The sequence below is a fragment of the Dendrobates tinctorius genome, unplaced genomic scaffold (assembly GCF_039654945.1).
Source record: "Dendrobates tinctorius isolate UK_male_01 unplaced genomic scaffold, ASM3965494v1 ptg000103l, whole genome shotgun sequence".
Taxonomy (NCBI): domain Eukaryota; kingdom Metazoa; phylum Chordata; class Amphibia; order Anura; family Dendrobatidae; genus Dendrobates; species Dendrobates tinctorius.
In genome coordinates this window covers 38,486,406-38,509,172 of record NW_027361771.1, presented here as the reverse complement: position 1 = coordinate 38,509,172, position 22,767 = coordinate 38,486,406, and the positions used below count along the sequence as shown (strand labels likewise).

The window sequence follows — 22,767 nt, the reverse complement described above, 5'->3', positions numbered from 1 at the left end:
ATATAAGGACCCCACAAAACCTTAACCCCTTCACGACATGTGCCGTACATGTACTGCACATGTTGTGTCCCCTCCCTTTGATGTGGGCTCCGGCACTGAGCCCACATCTTTCCCGGAACATGTCAGCTGTTTTGAACAGCTGGCATGTGCCCCTAACAGCCGCGGGTGGAATTCCGATCCACCTGTGGCTGATAACCCGTTAAATGCCGCTGTTAATCTCTGACAGTGGCATTTAAAGTGATCGCGCCGGAAGTGGGTCACTAATTCTGCCCATCGGTGACCCCGTCACATGTTCTAGTTTAAAAGCATACTGCTCAAAAAAAAATAAAGGGAACACAAACAGCCTGTTGCAAAAGAAATAGTGTTCCCTTTATTTTTTGAGCAGTATACAACTCTTCCCACAAAAAACAAGCCCTCACATGGCCATATTGACATAAAAATAAAAAAGTTATGGCTCTGGGAAGAAATGGAGCAAAAAACAAACGCAAAAATGAAAAAGGGCTGCAGCGTGACGGGGTTAATGATTTGAAGAGTTTGTATGGAAGAATGGGCAAAAATCACAAACGAGCAATGTATTCGACTAGTTTCTCCATATAGGAGGCGTCTTGAAGCTGTCCGTACCAAAGACTTTTGTACGAAGTATTAAATAAATTTCAGTAATCGTGTTCAATACTTTTTATGTGTGTTATTTCTCATTATTACACATAACTAAATCTATAAACGTCTATGGTTTGATTTCTTTGCCTGTGTGGATTGGATGGGTTGTTACGGACATCTGTTGAGAACTTCATGTGTTCTCAACGCTGTGTTCTCACCTTTCTAGAAATACAGAGTGGACAGAAATGTGAAGATTGTACCCCATCAGTAATCATGTGATGTTGTTTACTTCAAAACACTGGCGGGGTTTACTTTACAGGGCTTAGAGTGGAAAAGCAGTAACAGTCCAGGAGGCTCCCCTTTTTAGTGGGATAATTTTGATTGTGGAAGCAGCTGTTCGTTATAGATCCATATGTGAGAACCTTAGATTTCCTCTTGCTTACCCTTTGGCATACTGAAGGAATAGCATAGGTCATTTTGGATATCTATGATGCTGTAGTTGTAATCATTAGACCTGAGGTTGGGGTGTGACTTGTGGCCACACTATGGATGTAGAAATGGGCAATTATTTTAACAGTGTGAAACTTTGCCAACAGAGCTCCCATCCTAGGGGACGTTGGCAGTTATTGCTGTTTTCTTGCAGTGGCCACTAGAGAAAAGCTGTAACTTTCCCTTGTCCAAAGGGGCTTCTAAAAAGTGGGATTCACAATGGTCAGCCAATTGCCAAGATGGCATCATTATATGAATCTTTGGTATTGATGAAAAAATATTTAGGGAAATTATTAGGGATATATGGGGAAAATTGTACATAGTGTGCTAAATTTTAGAGGCTGTGCATGCTAATTGTCTCTTCAGAGAGGAAGAGAACTAGAACACTAGTGCCACCTATTGGACGTAGCAATCCTAAAAGTCAATGTCAATCCTTTAACGAGCCTTGTCATATGACTTAGGATGAAGCCAAACCAGAATCTCAATTTGCAGACACTGTGTTTCGGGGTACTGCCCCTCGTCAGTGCAAAGTGTGAGATCTGGTTTGGCTATGTGAGAGGCGTCTGACCGATATCCAAGAAGTATCGTTTCTCCTTGCGGAGATTGACATGCTAAGCATGTCAATATGAGGAGACTTAGGCTGGTTTCACACTTGCGTTTTTTTTCGCGGTATTTTAGCGCTAAATAGCGCATGCGTTTTTTTTTTCCTATACTTTGCATGGGATGCGCTTATGTGAGCATACACATGCGTTTGTACGTGTTTTTCCGTGCATGCGTTTTTTTGCGGTATGCGCTCGGGCGCACAAAATGCATCCTGTTACATTTTTTGGGCGTCCGACTTGCCTCAAAAAACCGCATGCGCGCGCAATGCGTTTTTTTACAGCAAGACACCCATTATAAGTCTATGGGTGCGCATATGTGCGCATTGGCATGCTTATGTATGCGTTTTTTTGCGCATGCGTTTTTTTTTTTACCATTAGTTGGACAATGGAATTTAGGGGTTTGGGTTAGAGTTAGGGTTAGTTAAGGGGGTTTAGGGCTAGGGTTAGGGTTAGCTAGGGTTTAGGGTTAGTATGGTTTGGTTAAGGGTTAGGGTTAGGGTTAGTATGGTTTGGTTAAGGGTTAGGGTCAGGGTTAGTATGGTTTGGTTAAGGGTTAGGGTCAAGGTTAGGGTCAGGGTTAGGGTTAGTATGGTTTGGTTAAGGGTTAGTATGGTTTGGTTAAGGGTTAGTATGGTTTGGTTAAGGGTCAGGGTTAGGGTTAGTATGGTTTGGTTAAGGGTTAGGGTTAGTATGGTTTGGTTAAGGTTAGGGTCAGGGTTAGGGTCAGGGTTAGGGTCAGTAAAGTCATGGTTTGGGTTAGTGTGAGGGGCCACCTAATGTTGGAAAAAACCGCAAACGCGGTAAAAACGCACTAAAAACGCATACAAACGCATAAAAACGCTGCGTTTTTTTCATGCATGCTCATAAAAATGCTTGAAAAAAACGCAGCATTTGTATGCGTTTGTATGCGTTTTTTCAATGCGTTTTTTTGCGGGAAAAACGCGCTGCAAAAAAAAGCAAGTGTGAAATTAGCCTTAAAGCCGCAATGCTCCTCTGGGAAATATGCCAATTGTCTCTTCAGAGAAAGAGAATTAGAACTCTAGTGCCACCTACTGGAAGTAGCAATCCTACAAGTCAAGTTCAAGAAGTCAATTTGCATATTTCACAGAGGAGCATTGCGGCTTCCGTTTTGCCAATGACAGATTAAACATATGAGCAGAGAAACCATTTACTGTAAAAAATATTTACCTGGCATGTGCCCGAAGTACATTGGGACAGCTGTCAGGATTATACACAGCTTGCAGAGACTCACAGTCTTGATATGACAAGTTATGGGTTTTTGTAACTCCTATAAAAAAAAAAAAGGATGAACCGTTTAAATGGTAGAAATTAACGGCATCAATTTTCGTATTTTTCAGATTATAAGACGCACCCCAGATTTCAGTGCTAAGATTTCATCTCCCGAGATCTTGGTGCAAAGATCTCCGTCTGCGCATGCGCTGCCCCCGGTGGCCATCTTCCCCAGAGTCCACCACACAGGAGGAAACCATGGAACTGCCAGGGGCTCCGGCTTTTCACAAAATGTTGGCAGAGCCCTCTGCAGCAGCTCCAGACACGGGGCAGCGGCAGCACCAGACACGGGGCAGCGGCAGCACCAGACACGGGGCAGCGGCAGCACCGATAAGGTACATACGCTTTATAAGACGCACCGCCATATTCCCCCCAGATTTGGGGGTTAAAAAAGAAAATCTGATAATCCGAAAAATACGGTATATATGGTGGAAAGCAGTAAACCAAACATATCACATAATAAGCAATTGTGATTACATTATATGCTTAAGTCTACAAGAGGTGACTAGAAAGTATTACAATAACCAATTTCTTATATCAAATGAAGAGACAAAAAAAAACCCATAAAAGCGATACAGCATGTAATAATCGGTCTTTATTACCGATGTGGCTGTTACCGGGGTAAGCCTTACTGTACAACAAATGTATGTGGGATCTGCGGGGAATAAATAGACAAGGAGCTCTCTATTTACCCGAGCTCTAATGGACTGTAAAATACATTAATACAGTGTAGTAGGAAAACAAAAACAAGTAAAAAAAAATGTCGCTGCACAATTCTAGAATTTATACGTTTCCTTTTAACTTTAAGGGGGAATTGTCAGGAGGATTTCACACCCCAGACTAGTTGTATGCGCGTGTAATTCTTTCAAAGACAAGTCCAGCATTCCCTTTACATGGCCAGCCTGTTCCTCCATTAAAGGGCACCTGTCAGCAGGATTGTGCACAGTAACCTACAGACAGTGTCAGGTCGGCGCCATTACACTGAATAAAATGATAAGTGGGTTCATGAAATCCATCTTGCGGCTGTTCTTTAATCTTTATTTTTAGTTATGTGTTAATGATATGCTTGTGCCCTAAGGCGGGGTTGGGGTATGTGGTGCTCTGATTAAATATTCATAATGCTGACAGGTCACTGATCCCTCACTAACCTGCATCCTAGTTTACATAATGAATATCTGTACATACTGAATAATAAAAAAACACACAAAAAAAAAAACACACTTCTGCAAGCGACGGCTGTAACACCTGCTCTGCAGCATAACAGCTTGTTTTGTGTGCCAATAAAACAGTTTCTTGATATTATTCAGCTAGAGAAAATAGCTGTGATCCGATAGCTGCTACAGCGCATGTGCCAGCGGCGCCATTTTACTGGAGATGGAAAAAAAAAAATTCCTCCTCCAAGATGGCACCGCCCGCCTTAAGAAATCAGTGTTTGAACTGATATGCAAATGGATATGGTAGATCTGAAGCCTCTGTCACTCCAGCCCTATTCCCAGCCCAGTGCCGCCACCTGCTTGACTGACAGCTGTTCTGCCTTCTTCCACGTATGATGCTGTGTGGATTCCAGCATACGGCTAAACCCTTCATGCACTCCCAGAAACAAGACTGTATGGGTGCTTAAGTCTATGTTTATTGAGATGATGGTCTGAACTTGGTAACAGTGAACAACAGTGGTGGATGATAACGGGTAAAAGCTGCAAAGAAATAGACAGTATATCAGTACTGGCAGATAACAAAACAACAGCAACAATACAGGGTGCTATTACATCAGTAACAGGAGTATTACAGCGGTTGCGCAATACAACACAAAATACAGTTAAGAGGGATATCTAAGCAAACTTAGGCTGCCAGCATTGCACTATCCTAAACAGAAATGCAACTATCTACATGCAGTGCAAAGAGCATTACAACTAGCTGGAAAATACTGCATAATGGCTAGCTAGCACAGATACATTGCACAAACACATAACTGTATTAACCCTCACCGGAATCCGCTTGTCAAAAGCAGTGATTTGTAGGGAGAGACAGGAACACGTGTGTGTGTAACTCAGAGATCAGGGGTGAAAATGGTTACAAGTTCTCTAGCCCCGGGGAAACTGAAGGGGCGGTTCTAAACAGAACAAGCTATTAAAGGGAGAGGTTCCTAAGTCCAGGAACAGGACAAGGGGACAACTAATGACATCTAATGGTCATAACTGGTACAGCACTTATGAAAATACTTGCTGCACATAAATGGGCAGAACAGACAGCTGTGTGACTTCTGACAATGGAACTACCTACCAATCAAACAAATGGTGGTGGCTTTGGGTGGAAAACCGATCCGGAGTGACAGAGGTTTCAGATCTACAAATAGCCCCTCAACCTCATTTGAGTACACTGCGCAACAAATTTCAGGGAAGTTCTTGTCCCCTGAGAAAATTTTATTGTATCTTACAGATTTTGATATGCTGAACACGAATATGTGCTTCTGGAGTCTGTATCACATAAGGTTTTTAACCCCTTCATGACCGGAGCTTTTTTGATTTTCCGCTCCCCTTCTTTCCAGAGTCATAGCTTTTTTAGTTTTCCGTCAATATGGCTGTGTGAGGGCTTATTTTTTGCAAGATGAGTTGTACTTTTGAACGACACCATTGGTTTTACCATGTCATGTACTCGAAAACCGGGAAAAAAATTCCAAGTGCGGTGAAATTGCAAAAAAGTGCAATCCCACAGATTTTGTTTGGCTTTTTTGCTAGGTTTACTCAATGCTAACACTGACCTGCCATTATGATTCTACAGGTCATTACGAGTTCATAGACACCAAACATGTCTAGGTTCTCTTTTACCTAAGTGGTGAAAAAAAATTCCAAAGTTTGCTTAAAAAAAAAAAAAAAAAAAATTGTGCAATTTTCTGAGACCCATAGTGTCTCCATTTTTTATGATCTCGGGTTGGGTGCAGGCTTATTCTTTGCATGCCGAGCTGACGTTTTAAATGATACCACTTTTGTGCAGATACGTTCTTTTGATTGCCCGTTATTTCATTTTAATGCAATGTCGTGGCGACCAAAAAAACGTAATTCTGGCGTTTTGATTTTATTTGTCGCTACGCCGTTTAGAGATCAGGTTAATTTTCTTTTATTGATAGATCGGGCAACTCTGAACGCGGCTATACCAAATATAACCCCGATATGTTTGATTTTTTTTATTGTTTTATTTTGCTTGGGGCGAAAAAGGGGTGATTTGAACTTATGTTTTTTTTGGTTTTTATTTTTACTTTTGGCATGCTTCAATAGCCTTCATAGGAGGCTAGAAGCTGCCATAGCCCAACCGCCTCTGCTCTGCTACATAGAGGTGATGCTCAGATCACCTCTATGCAGCAGAATTACAGGCTTGTTAGAAGTACCAACCACAGGGTGGCACTCATAGCAATCTGCCATCAACAACCATAGAGGTCTCGAGGAGACCTCTGGTTGTGATGGCAACGCAGCGATGACCCCCGATCACGTGACGAGGGTCGTCGCTGCACGTTATTTCCGGACCGGCGTCCGGAAGTGCAATTAAATGCCTGTTGTCAGAGTTTAACAGCGGCATTTAACTAATTAATAGTTAAAGTTCATATATGAGTTTTTAGATTTATAACAGAATATTATAATGTTTTATATCATTTCTCAAAAACCTTACGTGATAGGGAAAATCTGAAGTCATTTCTGAAATCAGCATGAAAAAATCTATCAGGAACACTCAAAATTGACAGCGGGACAAAACCTTGGTAACACAGTGTTATCAATTCAAAAGCAGATTTCTCAATAATGGAGAAACCGACTGGCCATGTAAAGGGAAAGCTGGACTTGGTTTTTGAAAGAGCTACAGGTGCACAGAAATAGTTTGGGGTGTGAAATCCTGCTCTATTTTAGGCTACATAGATGTATGACGTACACACCTTACATTTGCATACGTCCCATAGGGGCCAAGGTACAAGTATGACCGGGCTCTTAAGAAAACAAATCTAACATGTATCGAACACCAATCAACGATTTAGCAAAGTGATCAGTGCTTGTTCCTTTAACCATTTTCTATGGCCAAAATGCTAGTTCAGATGATCATTTGACTCACTCTTCTATTCAGGTTACTTCCCTGTATACACAAGGAGATATGCTGCTGTTTACACTGGTCATCATCGCCACGTGTAAAATTAAAGTCCTGACAGGAATTAGACCACCTCCATAGTGATGGCCATCGAGTACTGCACGATGGTTGAGCACAGCTGTGTATAATGGAACCTGTTGGAAAACTCTCGCAGAAATCTCAGTGTGTTAATGTGTTAGGGTGTGGAAATAGTAGGACCACACATACAAGTCCTCTAATATGTAATAATAACTCTACTATGCTCTACATATACAATATACTGACCATACAGTCTTACACACACTATAAAACGTACCATATTCTATACGGGTGCTCAATTGCCAGACCACTACATCTAGTAGCCTTACTGTTAAGGCCCAATGGGTCTCCCATGACATTGTTATGTGTAGTAATGCAGCTAATCAGCAGTCATAATGGGCCACTTCATTCTCAATTCCTTCAGACTAAACTGATATCCAGAGAAAGTGCAAACTGCTGCTGCTCGGTCACATCTCCTCCTCTGGATGTCAGTATAGCCGTACATTAGTGGCAGCTTCAGGGCTAATATAGCATAACAATGGCACGCAAGCACCAGGATCGGCGCTGACCCCAGAAGCAAGTTCAGGCTGTTTTTAACTTTGCTTGGGGGAATATAGTATTTGCACATGCGTTGTCTGGGTAGTGGACAACCTCTTTGATGTTAGGAGCTGGTAAATGGTCTAAATGAAAGTGGTTGTCCTGACTTTTGAATTAAAAACAAAGCTTTATACACCCATCCCTGCACCTGTGCCACCTCTTCTCTGCTCTCCCAATCTTTATGGATATGCTTGCAGTGTCTTCAACATAGAACATGATTGGTGCAGCCAATCAACCATTACGCTCAGAATTAAAACGTAATTCTGGCCTGGATTAAGAATTCAATTCATATGGACTCTGAATGAGTTTAAAGTCTACTTTTTTTATTAATATAATAAGCCTCCTTGCACACGTTGCTGGCCATTAAGAGTGTCTAGGTCCACAAACCACCCACTGATGGGTCATAAACAGATATTACTGGCACTGCTCAGTAGGCTGAAGTGCTCAGATCCAGCATGCAGAGTGGAGTACGGTCTCCAAAGAAAGTCTATGAATCCGAACACTACTCTATGCATGGACTCAGGTACACTATGAAGTTCTAGTGTCGGGCCTCAGAGTTTAGGGGCCCGATTTAGGATCTGAAGGAGTTTAGTAGTCTGGTCTGAGGTCTGATTGAACTTAGACATCTGATGTCCTAATTACATAGTGATTTGACATGGGTTACCCACTAAGAAATGACACACATTGATGTAAATAATTCTACCAAGTTTGCCAAAAATTAAAGGGGTTTTGCTGATTTTAGAAGAGCTCTGTTCCCTGGCTGCAATTTGGTTAAAAAAACCCAAACTGCTTTATTCACCCTCCCTGGGTGCAGCAACGAGTCTCTGCTGCTTCTCCCAGTGTTAGCTATTGTCTGCAGCACTGACATCCCGTAAATGAAGTCAGCGGCTCTGGCAGACTTGCTGGCACAAGATAGTCATAGCAACTGAGCTCAGTGATTGGCTGCAGCACTATTGGCGTGACATCAGCACTGCAGACAATAACAGACACCAGGAGCAGCAGTGGAAACTCAGATATGTTGAACTTGGACCTTCACATGATTGCAGACCCAGCCGGCATTTACCAACACTAGACAAGTATGCTTGCCATATACAAACCATATTTGCAGAACAGCTGGATAACTAAGCGGCTGCTGTCCGTGTTCAGTTTGATCACACACTTCTCCACCGTCTTCTCCAGAGAAGGTAGAGAGCGGAAGACACTCATCACCGACTAGGAATGGGGAAAGAGCAAAAATGTTAGCTGACAAATATACATGCTTATAGACAATGAGGTCTATGTATCAAAACTACTGCCGACAAGAATACGATCATCTGCCTGTAGCAACCAATCAGCTTACAGATTTACTTTTTCCGTGTAGATCACAAAGATAAAATGGGAACCGTTCAGTTGTGAAGGTGCTTCACTAATATATGGAATGTATGCTTGTCCGCTGGTTACCTTCATATAGATTTTGCAATGGCAAGTTCCTCCAGTTGCCTCATAGGCATAGAAGAAGAGCGGAGCGAGCGTAAAACAGGCATAGGCTGACCGCGAGGAGTTGACTGAGCGCAGGCAGAGCTGAGAGATAAAGATTGTCAGACATTATAAAATAATTCTACAGAAGGCTGAGCATTCACTTTGCTAATAAAGCACAGTTCTGTTTTCTATTTGAATGGGTTGTCCAGGATGAGAAAAACATTGTTCCTTTCGTGGAAAACTGGCGCCACACCTATCAACAGGATGTGTGTGGTATTGCAGTTCAGTCTCGTTTACTACAATGGAACTAAGCAGCAAAACCAGACAGATCCCACTCTACAGAAGCACATGAAAGGTGTTGTCTCAGCCCAGAAAGTCGCTTTAACCTCTTTTTACAAGGAAAAAGTATGGCCAGCAGCTGAAGAAAGGCACCTTTCGTGACAGCCACTGGCTGATTATGCAATTCATTGATAACCTAAGTCTGCCAGAGCTGCTTTTCAGAAGCCTCCCACTCTGGCTCACAGAGGGGGTCCTGAGTGGGAGACCCCCATTCTACGATATCCTTATGTCACTATGTGGACAGATGTCCTAATGAGCACCAGAATATATATGGATGAACAGTATTGGCCACATTTTCTTACCCCATCGTCTAAAGGTTCAAAGTAAAGTTCTTCTCCAATTCGAGATAAGGAGTGGACGGCACGCCCAAGAGCTGAAAGACAAGTCAGGTATGTTACACGGGGACACACACTACATACATGCAGCAGAGATGAGTTTGTTATTGTAAGTATTAGGTTGTGCAGATGCTGGCAGCCCAGTCATTTACCAGTGCAGTATGCTCCATATTGCTCAACACGCGATGGAGGCTTAAAGGGACCGTCACAAGGATTTTGCCACCTAATCTAAGAGCAGCATAAGATAGAGACAGAGACCCCGATTTCAGAAATGTGTCACTAACTGAGCTGCTTGCTGTTTTGATAAAATCACTTTTAATCAAAGGACTAATACACCTGCTGTCATGCATTTCTATATATTCATGAGCTCTGTATAACCCCACCCATATCATTGATTGGCAGATTTCTCCCTATAAATAGTATACACAGAAAGCTGCCAGTCATTGGTGTGGATGGGGTTATGCAGAGCTCAGCATTACTAGAACTGCTAGATCGGCAGTAGAGAAAACAGGGATGTTATGCAAACTGCAGCAAGCAGCACAGTAAGTGATACATTGCAGGAAATAGGGTCTCTATCCCTACGTCATGATGCTCTCAGATGGAGTAGCAAAAGCCTGATGACAGATTCCTTTAAAAAGACATTGACAGTCTGTCCAACTTTACAAACAAGGCAAGTGTTGAGCAAAGTGCCACAGGGGCCTTATAAATACACTGTTTGTTCCTACCCTATCCATCACGGTTCTGCCACCATTTTTAAACAATTTAATTTAAAGAGAACCTGTCTGGATAGATGACGCTAGTAAAGGGAATCTCTCATTGGATCAAACCTCCTAAGTCATCTATGTGAACATGTAGATCATAGGAAGCTGAATAAAACGATACCCTGCTATCTGCGATCCGATGTGTTATTCACAGAAATCCACATTTTTCTTATAAGTAAATGAGCTGTTCCAGGCTATTGGCCAGAACCCTGATCCACAGGAGAATCTGCCTCCAGAACTTGTTTTACATGCAGTGGAGTTACCAGTGTGATATGTAATGGCAGCTCGCTTCTCTCCTGATCTCACTGCAGAGCTGTGTGGGACTATAACTGACACATCTGCAGGTTCCTCTCAGTGCTTCAGCTTCCATATCACAGGCTGACAGGGTTGTAATACAGCAGAGCTGTGTGTCACTATAACTGCCACATCTGCAGGTTCTTCTCAGGGTCAGCTTCCATATCACAGGGTAACAGGGTTGTAATACAGCAGAGCTGTGAGAGCTGCAGCAAAAGGATTTGTAAGGAGACAGAGTTCAGTTCTACTGTTCTGTGTTAGTTACTTGTCTCACACCGGTAACACCCCCTTTATATAAAATAGCTCTGAAGGCAGATTCTCATGCATATCAGTGTCTGGCCCACAGCATTGAACAGCTTATTTACATATAAGAAAAACATTAATTTTTCTGGAATAAGACATCAGATCGTAGACCTCAAAGTATCATTTTAATCAGCTACAGTTGTGGCCAAAAGTATTGACACCCCTGCAATTCTGTCAGATAATACTCAGTTTCTTCCTGAAAATGATTGCAATCACAAATTCTTTGGTATTATTATCTTCAGTTAATTTGTCTTAAATGAAAAAACACAAAAGAGAATGAAGCAAAAAGCAAAACATTGATCATTTCACACAAAACTCCAAAAATGGCCAGGACAAAAGTATTGGCACCCTCAGCCTAATACTTGGTTGCACAACCTTTAGCCAAAATAACTGCGACCAACCGCTTCCGGTAACCATCAATGAGTTTCTTACAATGCTCTTCTTTGGCAAACTGCTCCAGGTCCCTGATATTTAAAATTCTCCAAACTGCCATTTTTAGATCTCTCCACAGGTGTTCTATGGGATTCAGGTCTGTACTCATTGCTGGCCACCTTAGAAGTCTCCAGTGCTTTCTCTTATTCTTCACACTTCATAAGCCATGCACACGGTCAAGCAGTCCAGTGCCAGAGGCAGCAAAGCAACCCCAAAACATCAGGGAACCTCAGCCATGTTTGACTGTAGGGACTATAGGGACCATGTTCTTTTCTTTGAATACCTTTTTTTCTCCTGTAAACTCTATGTTGATGCCTTTGCCCAAAAAGCTCTACTTTTGTCTCATCTGACCAGAGAACATTCTTCCAAAACGTTTTAGGCTTTTTCAGGTAAGTTTTGGCAAACTCCAGCCTGGCTTTTTTATGTCTCGGGGTAAAAAGTGGGGTCTTCCTGGGTCTCCTACCATACAGTTCCTTTTCATTCAGACGCTGATGGATAGTACGGGTTGACACTGCTGTACCCTCGGACTGCAGGGCAGCTTGAACTTGTTTGGATGTTAGTCGAGGTTCTTTATCCAACATCCGCACAATCTTGCGTTGAAATCTCATCAATTTTTCTTTTCCGTCCACATCTAGGGAGGTTAGCCACAGTGCCATGGGCTTTAAACTTCTTGTTGACACTGCACACGGTAGACACAGGAACATTTAGGTCTTTGGAGATGGACTTGTAGCCTTGAGATTGCTCATGCTTCCTCACAATTTGGTTTCTCAAGTCCTCAGACAGTTCTTTGCTCTTCTTTCTTTTCTCCATGCTCAATGTGGTACACACAAGGACACAGGACAGAGGTTGAGTCAACTTTAATCCATGTCAACTGGCTGCAAGTGTGATTTAGTTCTTGCCAACACCTGTTAGGTGCCACAGGTAAGTTACTGGTGCTGTTAATTACACAAATTAGAGAAGCATCACATGATTTTTCGAACAGTGCCAATACTTTTGTCCACCCTCTTTTTTATGTTTGGTGTGGAATTATATCCAATTTGGCTTTAGGACAATTCTTTTTGTGTTTTTTCACTTAAGACAAATTGAAGGTAATAATAATACCAAAGAATTTGTGTTTGCTATCATTTTCAGGAAGAAACTAAGTATTATCTGACAGAATTGCAGGGGTGTCAATACTTTTGGCCACAACTGTATGACCTACATGCCCATATAGACAGCTTACAAGAGCTAATCCTAATGACAGATTCCCTTTAACAAGCAGATATAGGGTTTCTGCAGGTTATGAAGGTGCCCGAGTGCCCGATGACTGACAGCCAGCTCTGAACTGATTGACTGCTTAGCGGGCTGTCAGTCAGCCAGGGTGTGCTTACAGCCTAAAGTAGCAGTATAGCAAGCGGTGACTGAAGCCTTGCCAGCTAGCATGCATGACTAAAAGGTGGCGATTCCTGGGAGAAATACAGTTCATTCTCTCCCAGGTTCTGCACTTTCAGCGGGGCAGCTTCATAACACTATTAACCCTGTATCTGCAGGTTAACAGCATTATCCGGAAGGATTACAGACATACATATACACAAGCAATGTTTAAAGACTTATTTCTTGCTGGGTGGAGACAGCGAAGAGCAGGACTGGATAGTCTGGTGAACTCCCAGTCAGCATCAAAAAGCTGCTGTGTCCAAACAGGTACTGAAAGAGACAAAAGCTTCTCTCCAGCCATGATCCTCTTCATCAGCTGCACATGATCTGTGTCCATGGGAATGGGGTGCTGAGCGGCTGGAATGTCATCCTCATCACCACTTATCCACCCGGGGGGACGCATGGCCTGTAATCTCTCTGGTAAGTCATTCCTGGTCTGTGCTCCTTCTTTTGGGTCTTGGCTCAGTGGTTAGTACTGGTATCCACTTTGCAACTATTACACTTCCTCCCCACCACTACACTGTATGGGAACCCTGATGCTCCCTAAAATCCTCACACCAATTAGGTAAGATTCTGAAACAGCGCTGGCACGCCTGCAAGACTAGAAGCCGGTGGCTCCAGCAAGAAATAAAGTACATTTTCTCCCTGGTGCCGTACTTTCAGTACTGCGGCCGGGCACCTTCACGAAGTTATTAACCTTCAGATTAACCCTATATCCACTGGCAAACACAAACAGAAAGGGGCCCCAGTGCAAGAACAATATCTGAGCTCATCATAATACATAACACCACCTGTTTTAGAGGAGAAAATGGGTCCCTTTACCTCTTGGACCCCTCTATGTGCGCTCTGGGCCTACAGCAATCTGACAGATTCCTTTTTGGGAAGAGTATGGAGCTGAGAAGTGAAGTTAGACCTTTCCGGTGCCTTCTCTGGCGGGACATCACTGCGGTCCTTAGGAACACTTTCTGTAGGATTTCTCAGTGCAGTCTGCTGTCAATATCAGCCTAGATCCAGGTGTCAGTGAAGCATCCGACCCCATAGACAGAATTACATTGCCCTACTCCATAAAGATGCATGGTCTCCGCGCATCACCTATTCACTGTGGTCTGTGTTGCTAAGCAACAGCCGCTATATTCTGTCCCACTATAAGGGGACGGTCTCTGCGTGTCACCTATTCACTGTGGTCTGTGTTGCTAAGCGACAGCCGCTATATTCTGTCCCACTATAAGGGGACGGTCTCTGCGTGTCACCTATTCACTGTGGTCTGTGTTGCTAAGCGACAGCCGCTATATTCTGTCCCACTATAAGGGGACGGTCTCTGCGTGTCACCTATTCACTGTGGTCTGTGTTGCTAAGCAACAGCCGCTATATTCTGTCCCACTATAAGGGGACGGTCTCCGCGCATCACCTATTCACTGTGGTCTGTGTTGCTAAGCAATAGCCGCTATATTCTGTCCCACTATAAGGGGACGGTCTCTGCGTGTCACCTATTCACTGTGGTCTGTGTTGCTAAGCGACAGCTGCTATATTCTGTCCCACTATAAGGGGACGGTCTCTGCGTGTCACCTATTCACTGTGGTCTGTGTTGCTAAGCGACAGCCGCTATATTCTGTCCCACTATAAGGGGACGGTCTCTGCGTGTCACCTATTCACTGTGGTCTGTGTTGCTAAGCGACAGCCGCTATATTCTGTCCCACTATAAGGGGACGGTCTCTGCGTGTCACCTATTCACTGTGGTCTGTGTTGCTAAGCGACAGCTGCTATATTCTGTCCCACTATAAGGGGACGGTCTCTGCGTGTCACCTATTCACTGTGGTCTGTGTTGCTAAGCGACAGCCGCTATATTCTGTCCCACTATAAGGGGACGGTCTCTGCGCGTCACCTATTCACTGTGGTCTGTGTTGCTAAGCGACAGCCTCTATATTCTGTCCCACTATAAGGGGACGGTCTCTGCGCATCACCTATTCACTGTGGTCTGTGTTGCTAAGCGACAGCCGCTATATTCTGTCCCACTATAAGGGGACGGTCTCTGCGCATCACCTATTCACTGTGGTCTGTGTTGCTAAGCGACAGCCGCTATATTCTGTCCCACTATAAGGGGACGGTCTCTGCGCGTCACCTATTCACTGTGGTCTGTGTTGCTAAGCGACAGCCGCTATATTCTGTCCCACTATAAGGGGACGGTCTCTGCGTGTCACCTATTCACTGTGGTCTGTGTTGCTAAGCGACAGCCGCTATATTCTGTCCCACTATAAGGGGACGGTCTCTGCGTGTCACCTATTCACTGTGGTCTGTGTTGCTAAGCGACAGCCGCTATATTCTGTCCCACTATAAGGGGACGGTCTCTGCGTGTCACCTATTCACTGTGGTCTGTGTTGCTAAGCGACAGCCGCTATATTCTGTCCCACTATAAGGGGACGGTCTCTGCGTGTCACCTATTCACTGTGGTCTGTGTTGCTAAGCAACAGCCGCTATATTCTGTCCCACTATAAGGGGACGGTCTCCGCGCATCACCTATTCACTGTGGTCTGTGTTGCTAAGCAATAGCCGCTATATTCTGTCCCACTATAAGGGGACGGTCTCTGCGTGTCACCTATTCACTGTGGTCTGTGTTGCTAAGCGACAGCTGCTATATTCTGTCCCACTATAAGGGGACGGTCTCTGCGTGTCACCTATTCACTGTGGTCTGTGTTGCTAAGCGACAGCCGCTATATTCTGTCCCACTATAAGGGGACGGTCTCTGCGCGTCACCTATTCACTGTGGTCTGTGTTGCTAAGCGACAGCCTCTATATTCTGTCCCACTATAAGGGGACGGTCTCTGCGCATCACCTATTCACTGTGGTCTGTGTTGCTAAGCGACAGCCGCTATATTCTGTCCCACTATAAGGGGACGGTCTCTGCGCGTCACCTATTCACTGTGGTCTGTGTTGCTAAGCGACAGCCGCTATATTCTGTCCCACTATAAGGGGACGGTCTCTGCGCGTCACCTATTCACTGTGGTCTGTGTTGCTAAGCGACAGCCGCTATATTCTGTCCCACTATAAGGGGACGGTCTCCGCGCGTCACCTATTCACTGTGGTCTGTGTTGCTAAGCGACAGCCGCTATATTCTGTCCCACTATAAGGGGACGGTCTCCGCGCGTCACCTATTCACTGTGGTCTGTGTTGCTAAGCGACAGCCGCTATATTCTGTCCCACTATAAGGGGACGGTCTCTGCGCGTCACCTATTCACCGTGGTCTGTGTTGCTAAGCGACAGCCGCTATATTCTGTCCCACTATAAGGGGACGGTCTCTGCGCATCACCTATTCACTGTGGTCTGTGTTGCTAAGCGACAGCCGCTATATTCTGTCCAACTATAAGGGGACGGTCTCTGCGCGTCACCTATTCACTGTGGTCTGTGTTGCTAAGCGACAGCCGCTATATTCTGTCCCACTATAAGGTGACGGTCTCTGCGCGTCACCTATTCACTGTGGTCTGTGTTGCTAAGCGACAGCCGCTATATTCTGTCCCACTATAAGGGGACGGTCCCTGCGCGTCACCTATTCACTGTGGTCTGTGTTGCTAAGCGACAGCCGCTATATTCTGTCCCACTATAAGGGGACGGTCTCCGCGTGTCACCTATTCACTGTGGTCTGTGTTGCTAAGCGACAGCCGCTATATTCTGTCCCACTATAAGGGGACGGTCTCTGCGCGTCACCTATTCACTGTGGTCTGTGTTTCTAAGCGACAGCCGCTATATTCTGTCCCACTATAAGGGGACGGTCTCTGCGCATCAGCCGCTCGCTGCAGTCTGTGTTGCTAAGCGACAGCCGCTATATTCTGTCCCACTATAAGGGGACGGTCTCTGCGCGTCACCTATTCACTGTGGTCTGTGTTGCTAAGCGACAGCCGCTATATTCTGTCCCACTATAAGGGGACGGTCTCTGCGCATCACCTATTCACTGTGGTCTGTGTTGCTAAGCGACAGCCGCTATATTCTGTCCCACTATAAGGGGACGGTCTCTGCGCGTCACCTATTCACTGTGGTCTGTGTTGCTAAGCGACAGCCGCTATATTCTGTCCCACTATAAGGGGACGGTCTCTGCGCGTCACCTATTCACTGTGGTCTGTGTTGCTAAGCGACAGCCGCTATATTCTGTCCCACTATAAGGGGACGGTCTCTGCGCGTCACCTATTCGCTCTGGTCTGTGTTGCTAAGCGATGGCTGCCATATTCTGTCCCAATATAAGGGGCCGGTCTCTGCACGTCACCCGCTCGCTGCGCTCTGTGTTGCTAAGCGACGGCCACCATATTCTGTCTCGCTATAAGGTGCCGGTCTCTGCGCATCAGCCGCTCGCTGCAGTCTGTGTTGCTAAGCAACGGCCGCCATATTCTGTCCCACTATAAGGGGACGGTCTCTGCGCGTCACCCGCTCGCTGCGGTCTGTGTTGCTAAGCAACGGCCACCATATTCTGTCCCAATATAAGGGGATGGTCTCTGCACGTCACCTGCTTGCTGTGTTCCTAAGTGACGGCCGCCATATTATGTCCCAATATAAGGGGCCGGTCTCTGCACGTCACCCGCTCGCTGCGCTCTGTGTTGCTAAGCGACGGCCGCCATATTCTGTCCCAATACAAGGGGCCGGTCTCTGCGCGTCACCTGCTTGCTGTGTTGCTAAGCGACGGCCGCCATATTCTGTCCCAATACAAGGGGCCGGTCTCTGCGCGTCACCTGCTTGCTGTGTTGCTAAGTGACGGCCGCCATATTATGTCCCAATATAAGGGGCCGGTCTCTGCACGTCACCCGCTCGCTGCGCTGTGTTGCTAAGCGACGGCCACCATATTCTGTCCCAATATAAGGGGCCGGTCTCTGCACATCACCCGCTCGCTGCGCTCTGTGTTGCTAAGCGACGGCCACCATTTTCTGTCCCGCTATAAGGGGCCGGTCTCTGCACGTCACCCGCTCGCTGCGCTCTGTGTTGCTAAGCGACGGCCACCATTTTCTGTCCCGCTATAAGAGGCCGGTCTCTGCACGTCACCTGCTTGCTGTGTTCTGTGTTGCCAAGTGACGGCCGCCATATTCTGTCCCAATATAAGGGGCCGGTCTCTGCACGTCACCCGCTCGCTGCGGTCTGTGTTGCTAAGCGACGGCCGCCATATTCTGTCCCAATATAAGGGGCCGGTCTCTGCATGTCACCCGCTCGCTGCGCTTTGTGCTGCTAAGCGACGGCCACCATATTCTGTCCCGCTATAAGGGGCCGGTCTCTGCATGTCACCTGCTTGCTGTGTTCTGTGTTGCTAAGTGACGGCCGCCATATTCTGTCCCAATGTAAGGGGCCGGTCTCTGCATGTCACCTACTTGCTGTGTTGCTAAGCATTGGCCACCATATTCTGTCTCGCTATAAGGGGCCGGTCTCTGCACGTCAGCCGCTCGCTGCACTCTGTGTTGCTAAGCGACGGCCACCATATTCTGTCTCGCTATAAGGGGCCGGTCTCTGCACGTCACCCGCTCGCTGCACTCTGTGTTGCTAAGCGACGGCCACCATATTCTGTCCCGCTATAAGGGGCCGGTCTCTGCACGTCACCCGCTCACTGCAGTGTGTTGCTAAGCGACGGCCGCCATATTCTGTCACACTATAAGGGGACGGACTCTGCGCATCACCCGCTCGCTGCGCTCTGTGTTGCTAAGTGACGGCCACCCTATTCTGTCCCGCTATAAGGGGCCGGTCTCTGCACGTCACCCGCTCACTGCAGTTTGTGTTGCTAAGCGACGGCCGCCATATTCTGTCCCGCTATAAGGGGCCGGTCTCTGCACGTCACCCGCTCACTGCAGTTTGTGTTGCTAAGCGACGGCCGCCATATTCTGTCCCGCTATAAGGGGCCGGTCTCTGCACGTCACCCGCTCACTGCAGTTTGTGTTGCTAAGCGACGGCCACCCTATTCTGTCCCGCTATAAGGGGCCGGTCTCTGCACGTCACCCGCTCACTGCAGTTTGTGTTGCTAAGCGACGGCCACCATATTCTGTCTCGCTATAAGGGGCCGGTCTCTGCACGTCACCCGCTCACTGCAGTTTGTGTTGCTAAGCGACGGCCACCATATTCTGTCTCGCTATAAGGGGCCGGTCTCTGCACGTCACCCGCTCACTGCAGTTTGTGTTGCTAAGCGACGGCCACCCTATTCTGTCCCGCTATAAGGGGCCGGTCTCTGCACGTCACCCGCTCACTGCAGTTTGTGTTGCTAAGCGACGGCCACCCTATTCTGTCCCGCTATAAGGGGCCGGTCTCTGCACGTCACCCGCTCACTGCAGTTTGTGTTGCTAAGCGACGGCCACCATATTCTGTCTCGCTATAAGGGGCCGGTCTCTGCACGTCACCCGCTCACTGCAGTTTGTGTTGCTAAGCGACGGCCACCCTATTCTGTCCCGCTATAAGGGGCCGGTCTCTGCACGTCACCCGCTCACTGCAGTTTGTGTTGCTAAGCGACGGCCACCATATTCTGTCCCGCTATAAGGGGCCGGTCTCTGCACGTCACCCGCTCACTGCAGTTTGTGTTGCTAAGCGACGGCCGCCATATTCTGTCGCACTATAAGGGGACGGACTCTGCGCATCACCCGCTCGCTGCGCTCTGTGTTGCTAAGTGACGGCCACCCTATTCTGTCTGGCTGGTCTCAGGGCACAGACCCCTGCTGCTCACTATCACACTGCAGTTTGCATTATTTGTGCAGCCTGGAGCCCTATGGAAAGCAACACAGCTGTGCCCACAGGCTCAGCGTGCACATGTGCCTGCCTTACCTTTAATGTTGGCCCCTGTGATCACACACTTTACTCCTGCACCCATATTCCTCTCACAAGCCTTCAGCGCTGTCGACAAGGGAGGGGACTCTAAGGAAGACCCCAAACCATCCTGTCAGCTACACTACTATCGCTGCAGGAACCGCGGGAGGGCTGATGACGTCACGCACGTCACATGGTCCGCGGTCACATGACCGGCGTGGAAGGGGCGGTGCTTGTGTCATGCAGTCAGTGACGCTGCCGCAGAGTGCAGGGCTCAGCTGCTCCGCTTCTGCTGTGTGGGGGAAAGTTCAAAGTAATGCAGAGGGTGGACACCACAGCCTCTAATGTTTGCCCCCTTTGTAGATGAAGAGAGGTAACTCCATGAAGAGGAGACTGCACTGGTGAAGTGTCCTCTAGAGCAGGGTTCCCCAACTCCAGTCCTCAAGGCCCACCAACAGGTCATGTTTTCAGGATTTCCCTTGTATTGTACAAGTGATGCAATTATCACCTGAGCAATACAACGGAAATCCTGAAAACATGATCTGTTGGTGGGCCTTGAGGACTGGAGTTAGGGAACCCTGCTCTAGAGAATGGCTGCACACTGGCGGCATTAAAGGGAACCTGTCGCCCCTCCAGGCCGCAGTAAAAGAGCCACCTTGTGCAGCACTAATGCTGCATTCTGTCAAGGAGCCTCTGTTACTTAGCTTCCGTTCCACCGCAGAAATTATCATTTATAAAATTGTTCAAAAATACCTGAAATTTGACGGGGGCAGGTCTTTCCCCCTCTGACAGACGCCTTGCATCCGTCAGTCATTTCATATTTGGCGCCGTCTCAGTTTTCTTTTGAAATGCTGGCGCCTGCGCTGTACTATAGTTTCGTGGGCATGTGCAGTCAGCGCTGCCCGACGTGCCCGTGCTCTCAGATCACATCCTGTGCTTCATATCGCGCGGCCACAGATCCCGCCCCGCAGTCGCTTATGATTTATTCACACTGCGGGGCTGAGAATCTCGGGCATGACAGCCGCAGATAACTACTGCACATGTAGAATGACAGAATGCAGCATTAGTGCTGCACAAGGTGGCTCTTTTACTTAAAAACGCCTGGAGGGGTGACAGGTGCCCTTTAAACCCTGTGGAGGCCCCTAGGCACTCAAAATCTCGAGGCTGCTCCAGCAAATTATTTCTTCATAAGTTTTTAAATGTTCTAACATAACTTTAAATCAGCAATTGCATTTTATTACAGAGAAGACAATTTAAAGGGAATCTGTCACCACTTTTTGGGGATATCATGTAAAAGTATTCAGTTTAGTGTCAGCTCTGCATTATACCAGTGCTTTTTATACCCCTTGACTCCCCACCAATGATCCATAAATACCTTTTATATTCCTCCCGCACTGTATGTAAATCTGCTCGGTCAGGTCCAATGGGTTGGGCTTATTGTCCATCCCCCCCCTCCTGGCTTGCTCTACACATTCCTTTTGGGTAATTCTTGTGTTCGCATAGAGTTACCACGCGTGCGCATTCAAGTGGTCCCTCTCGCATGCGCAGTATGCTTTGCCCAACTGTGGACAAAGCCGATAAACAGTATTGCGCATGCGTGATGGCGTTCTATGGCAAGGAAGTATACTACTTCCGGGCCATAGAAAGCCATGGCGAATGCGCAATACTGTTTTACAGCTTTGCCCACAGTTGGGCAAAGCATACTGCGCATGCGCGAGGGACCATTTGAATGTGCACACTCGGTAACTACGCTATCTGTGATAGTCACAGAAACGAATACGTATAGCAAGACGGAAAGGGGGGTGTAGACGGACAATAAGCCCTGCCCATCGGACCGGACCAAGCAGATTTACATACACTGCGGTAATAATAAAAACGGTATTTATGGATCATTGGTGGGGAGTCAAGGGGTATAAAAAGTACTTGTATAATGCAGACCTGACACTAAATTGAATGATATTGTAACAACCCTGCTGGCGTCACTGCATGGCCTCCCATCCCCCGCACATCAACGTACTCACTGCTCCGGGCCATGCTGTGAATTCTGTCTATTGCCAGTCCTGTGCTCTGTGCCTCTGCTCTTCTGTATGTTTCCTGGCTATGTGTGTATAGGGGGGCGGCGCCAGAACTCTCTGGTTCTTATGCAGTCAGGGTGCACCTGTCTAATCTGTCCCTGACCAATCACCTAGAGCCCTTGACTATTTAGTTCCGCCACACCCACTGAAACATTGCCTGTGCAATGTCTATACTCAGTTAGTATCTTGCTGCTGAGGAAGCCAAGCCCTGTCCTGTGTATCTCCTTCTCTGTAGGAATACTCTTAGCCTTGCTTTGTGTTCTTTGCCTGCCTGCCAGGAGGCTGAATATCCTGGCCCTTGAGTCTTGGTCCCAGTACCTTGTCTGTACTCTGTCCTACCTTAGTCTCCCTTTCTCCTTGTCTGTGGCTTCCTTCCCTGCTGTGGCTTTCCTTGTGTCCTCCCTGTCTGTACATCTGCACCCTTGCAGCTCTGTCTGTGCATCTGCACCCTTGCAGCTCTGCCTGCCCGGCTCCCTAGCCGCTCTGCCTACTCGGCTCCCTAGCCGCTCTGCCTGCCCGGCTCCCTTGCAGCCCAGCCTACTCCGCACTCCTGCGGCTCTGCCTAATCCGCACTCCTGCAGCTCAGTTCCTAACCTGTTCCAACATATTCCACTCCTTCCTGCCTGTGTCCATACCTGCACTTCCTGTGTGAACAGGTCCAAACCTGTTCCTTCATATTTCACTCCTTCCTGCCTGTATCCATACCTGAACCTCCTGTGTGAACAGGTCCCAACGTGTCCCTTCATACACCACACCTGCTTGCCCTGTGTCTCCAAGCCGTGCCTGCTTGCCCTGTGTCTCTAAGCCGTGCCTGCTTGCCCTGTGTCTCCAAGCCGTGCCTGCTTGCCCTGTGTCTCCAAGCCGTGCCTGCTTGCCCTGTGTCTCA

The 22,767-nt window shown here is 46.9% G+C and overlaps 1 protein-coding gene across 1 annotated transcript in view; it reads right to left on the bottom strand.

Annotated features, from left to right (window-relative positions):
* RAD9A (RAD9 checkpoint clamp component A) overlaps positions 1–20,054 on the bottom strand; it is a 65,653-nt gene extending 45,599 nt beyond the window's left edge. Inside the window, exons 1-5 of the mRNA XM_073588253.1 lie at positions 19,825–20,054; positions 9,818–9,888; positions 9,159–9,278; positions 8,816–8,930; positions 2,877–2,976 (exon numbers count right to left, since the gene is read on the bottom strand). Of these exons, the coding sequence (XP_073444354.1) occupies positions 2,877–2,976; positions 8,816–8,930; positions 9,159–9,278; positions 9,818–9,888; positions 19,825–19,870 (452 nt within the window). The 5' untranslated portion in view covers positions 19,871–20,054. The remainder of the gene's footprint in view (positions 1–2,876; positions 2,977–8,815; positions 8,931–9,158; positions 9,279–9,817; positions 9,889–19,824) is intronic.
* Between the last annotated feature and the right edge of the window lie 2,713 nt (positions 20,055–22,767).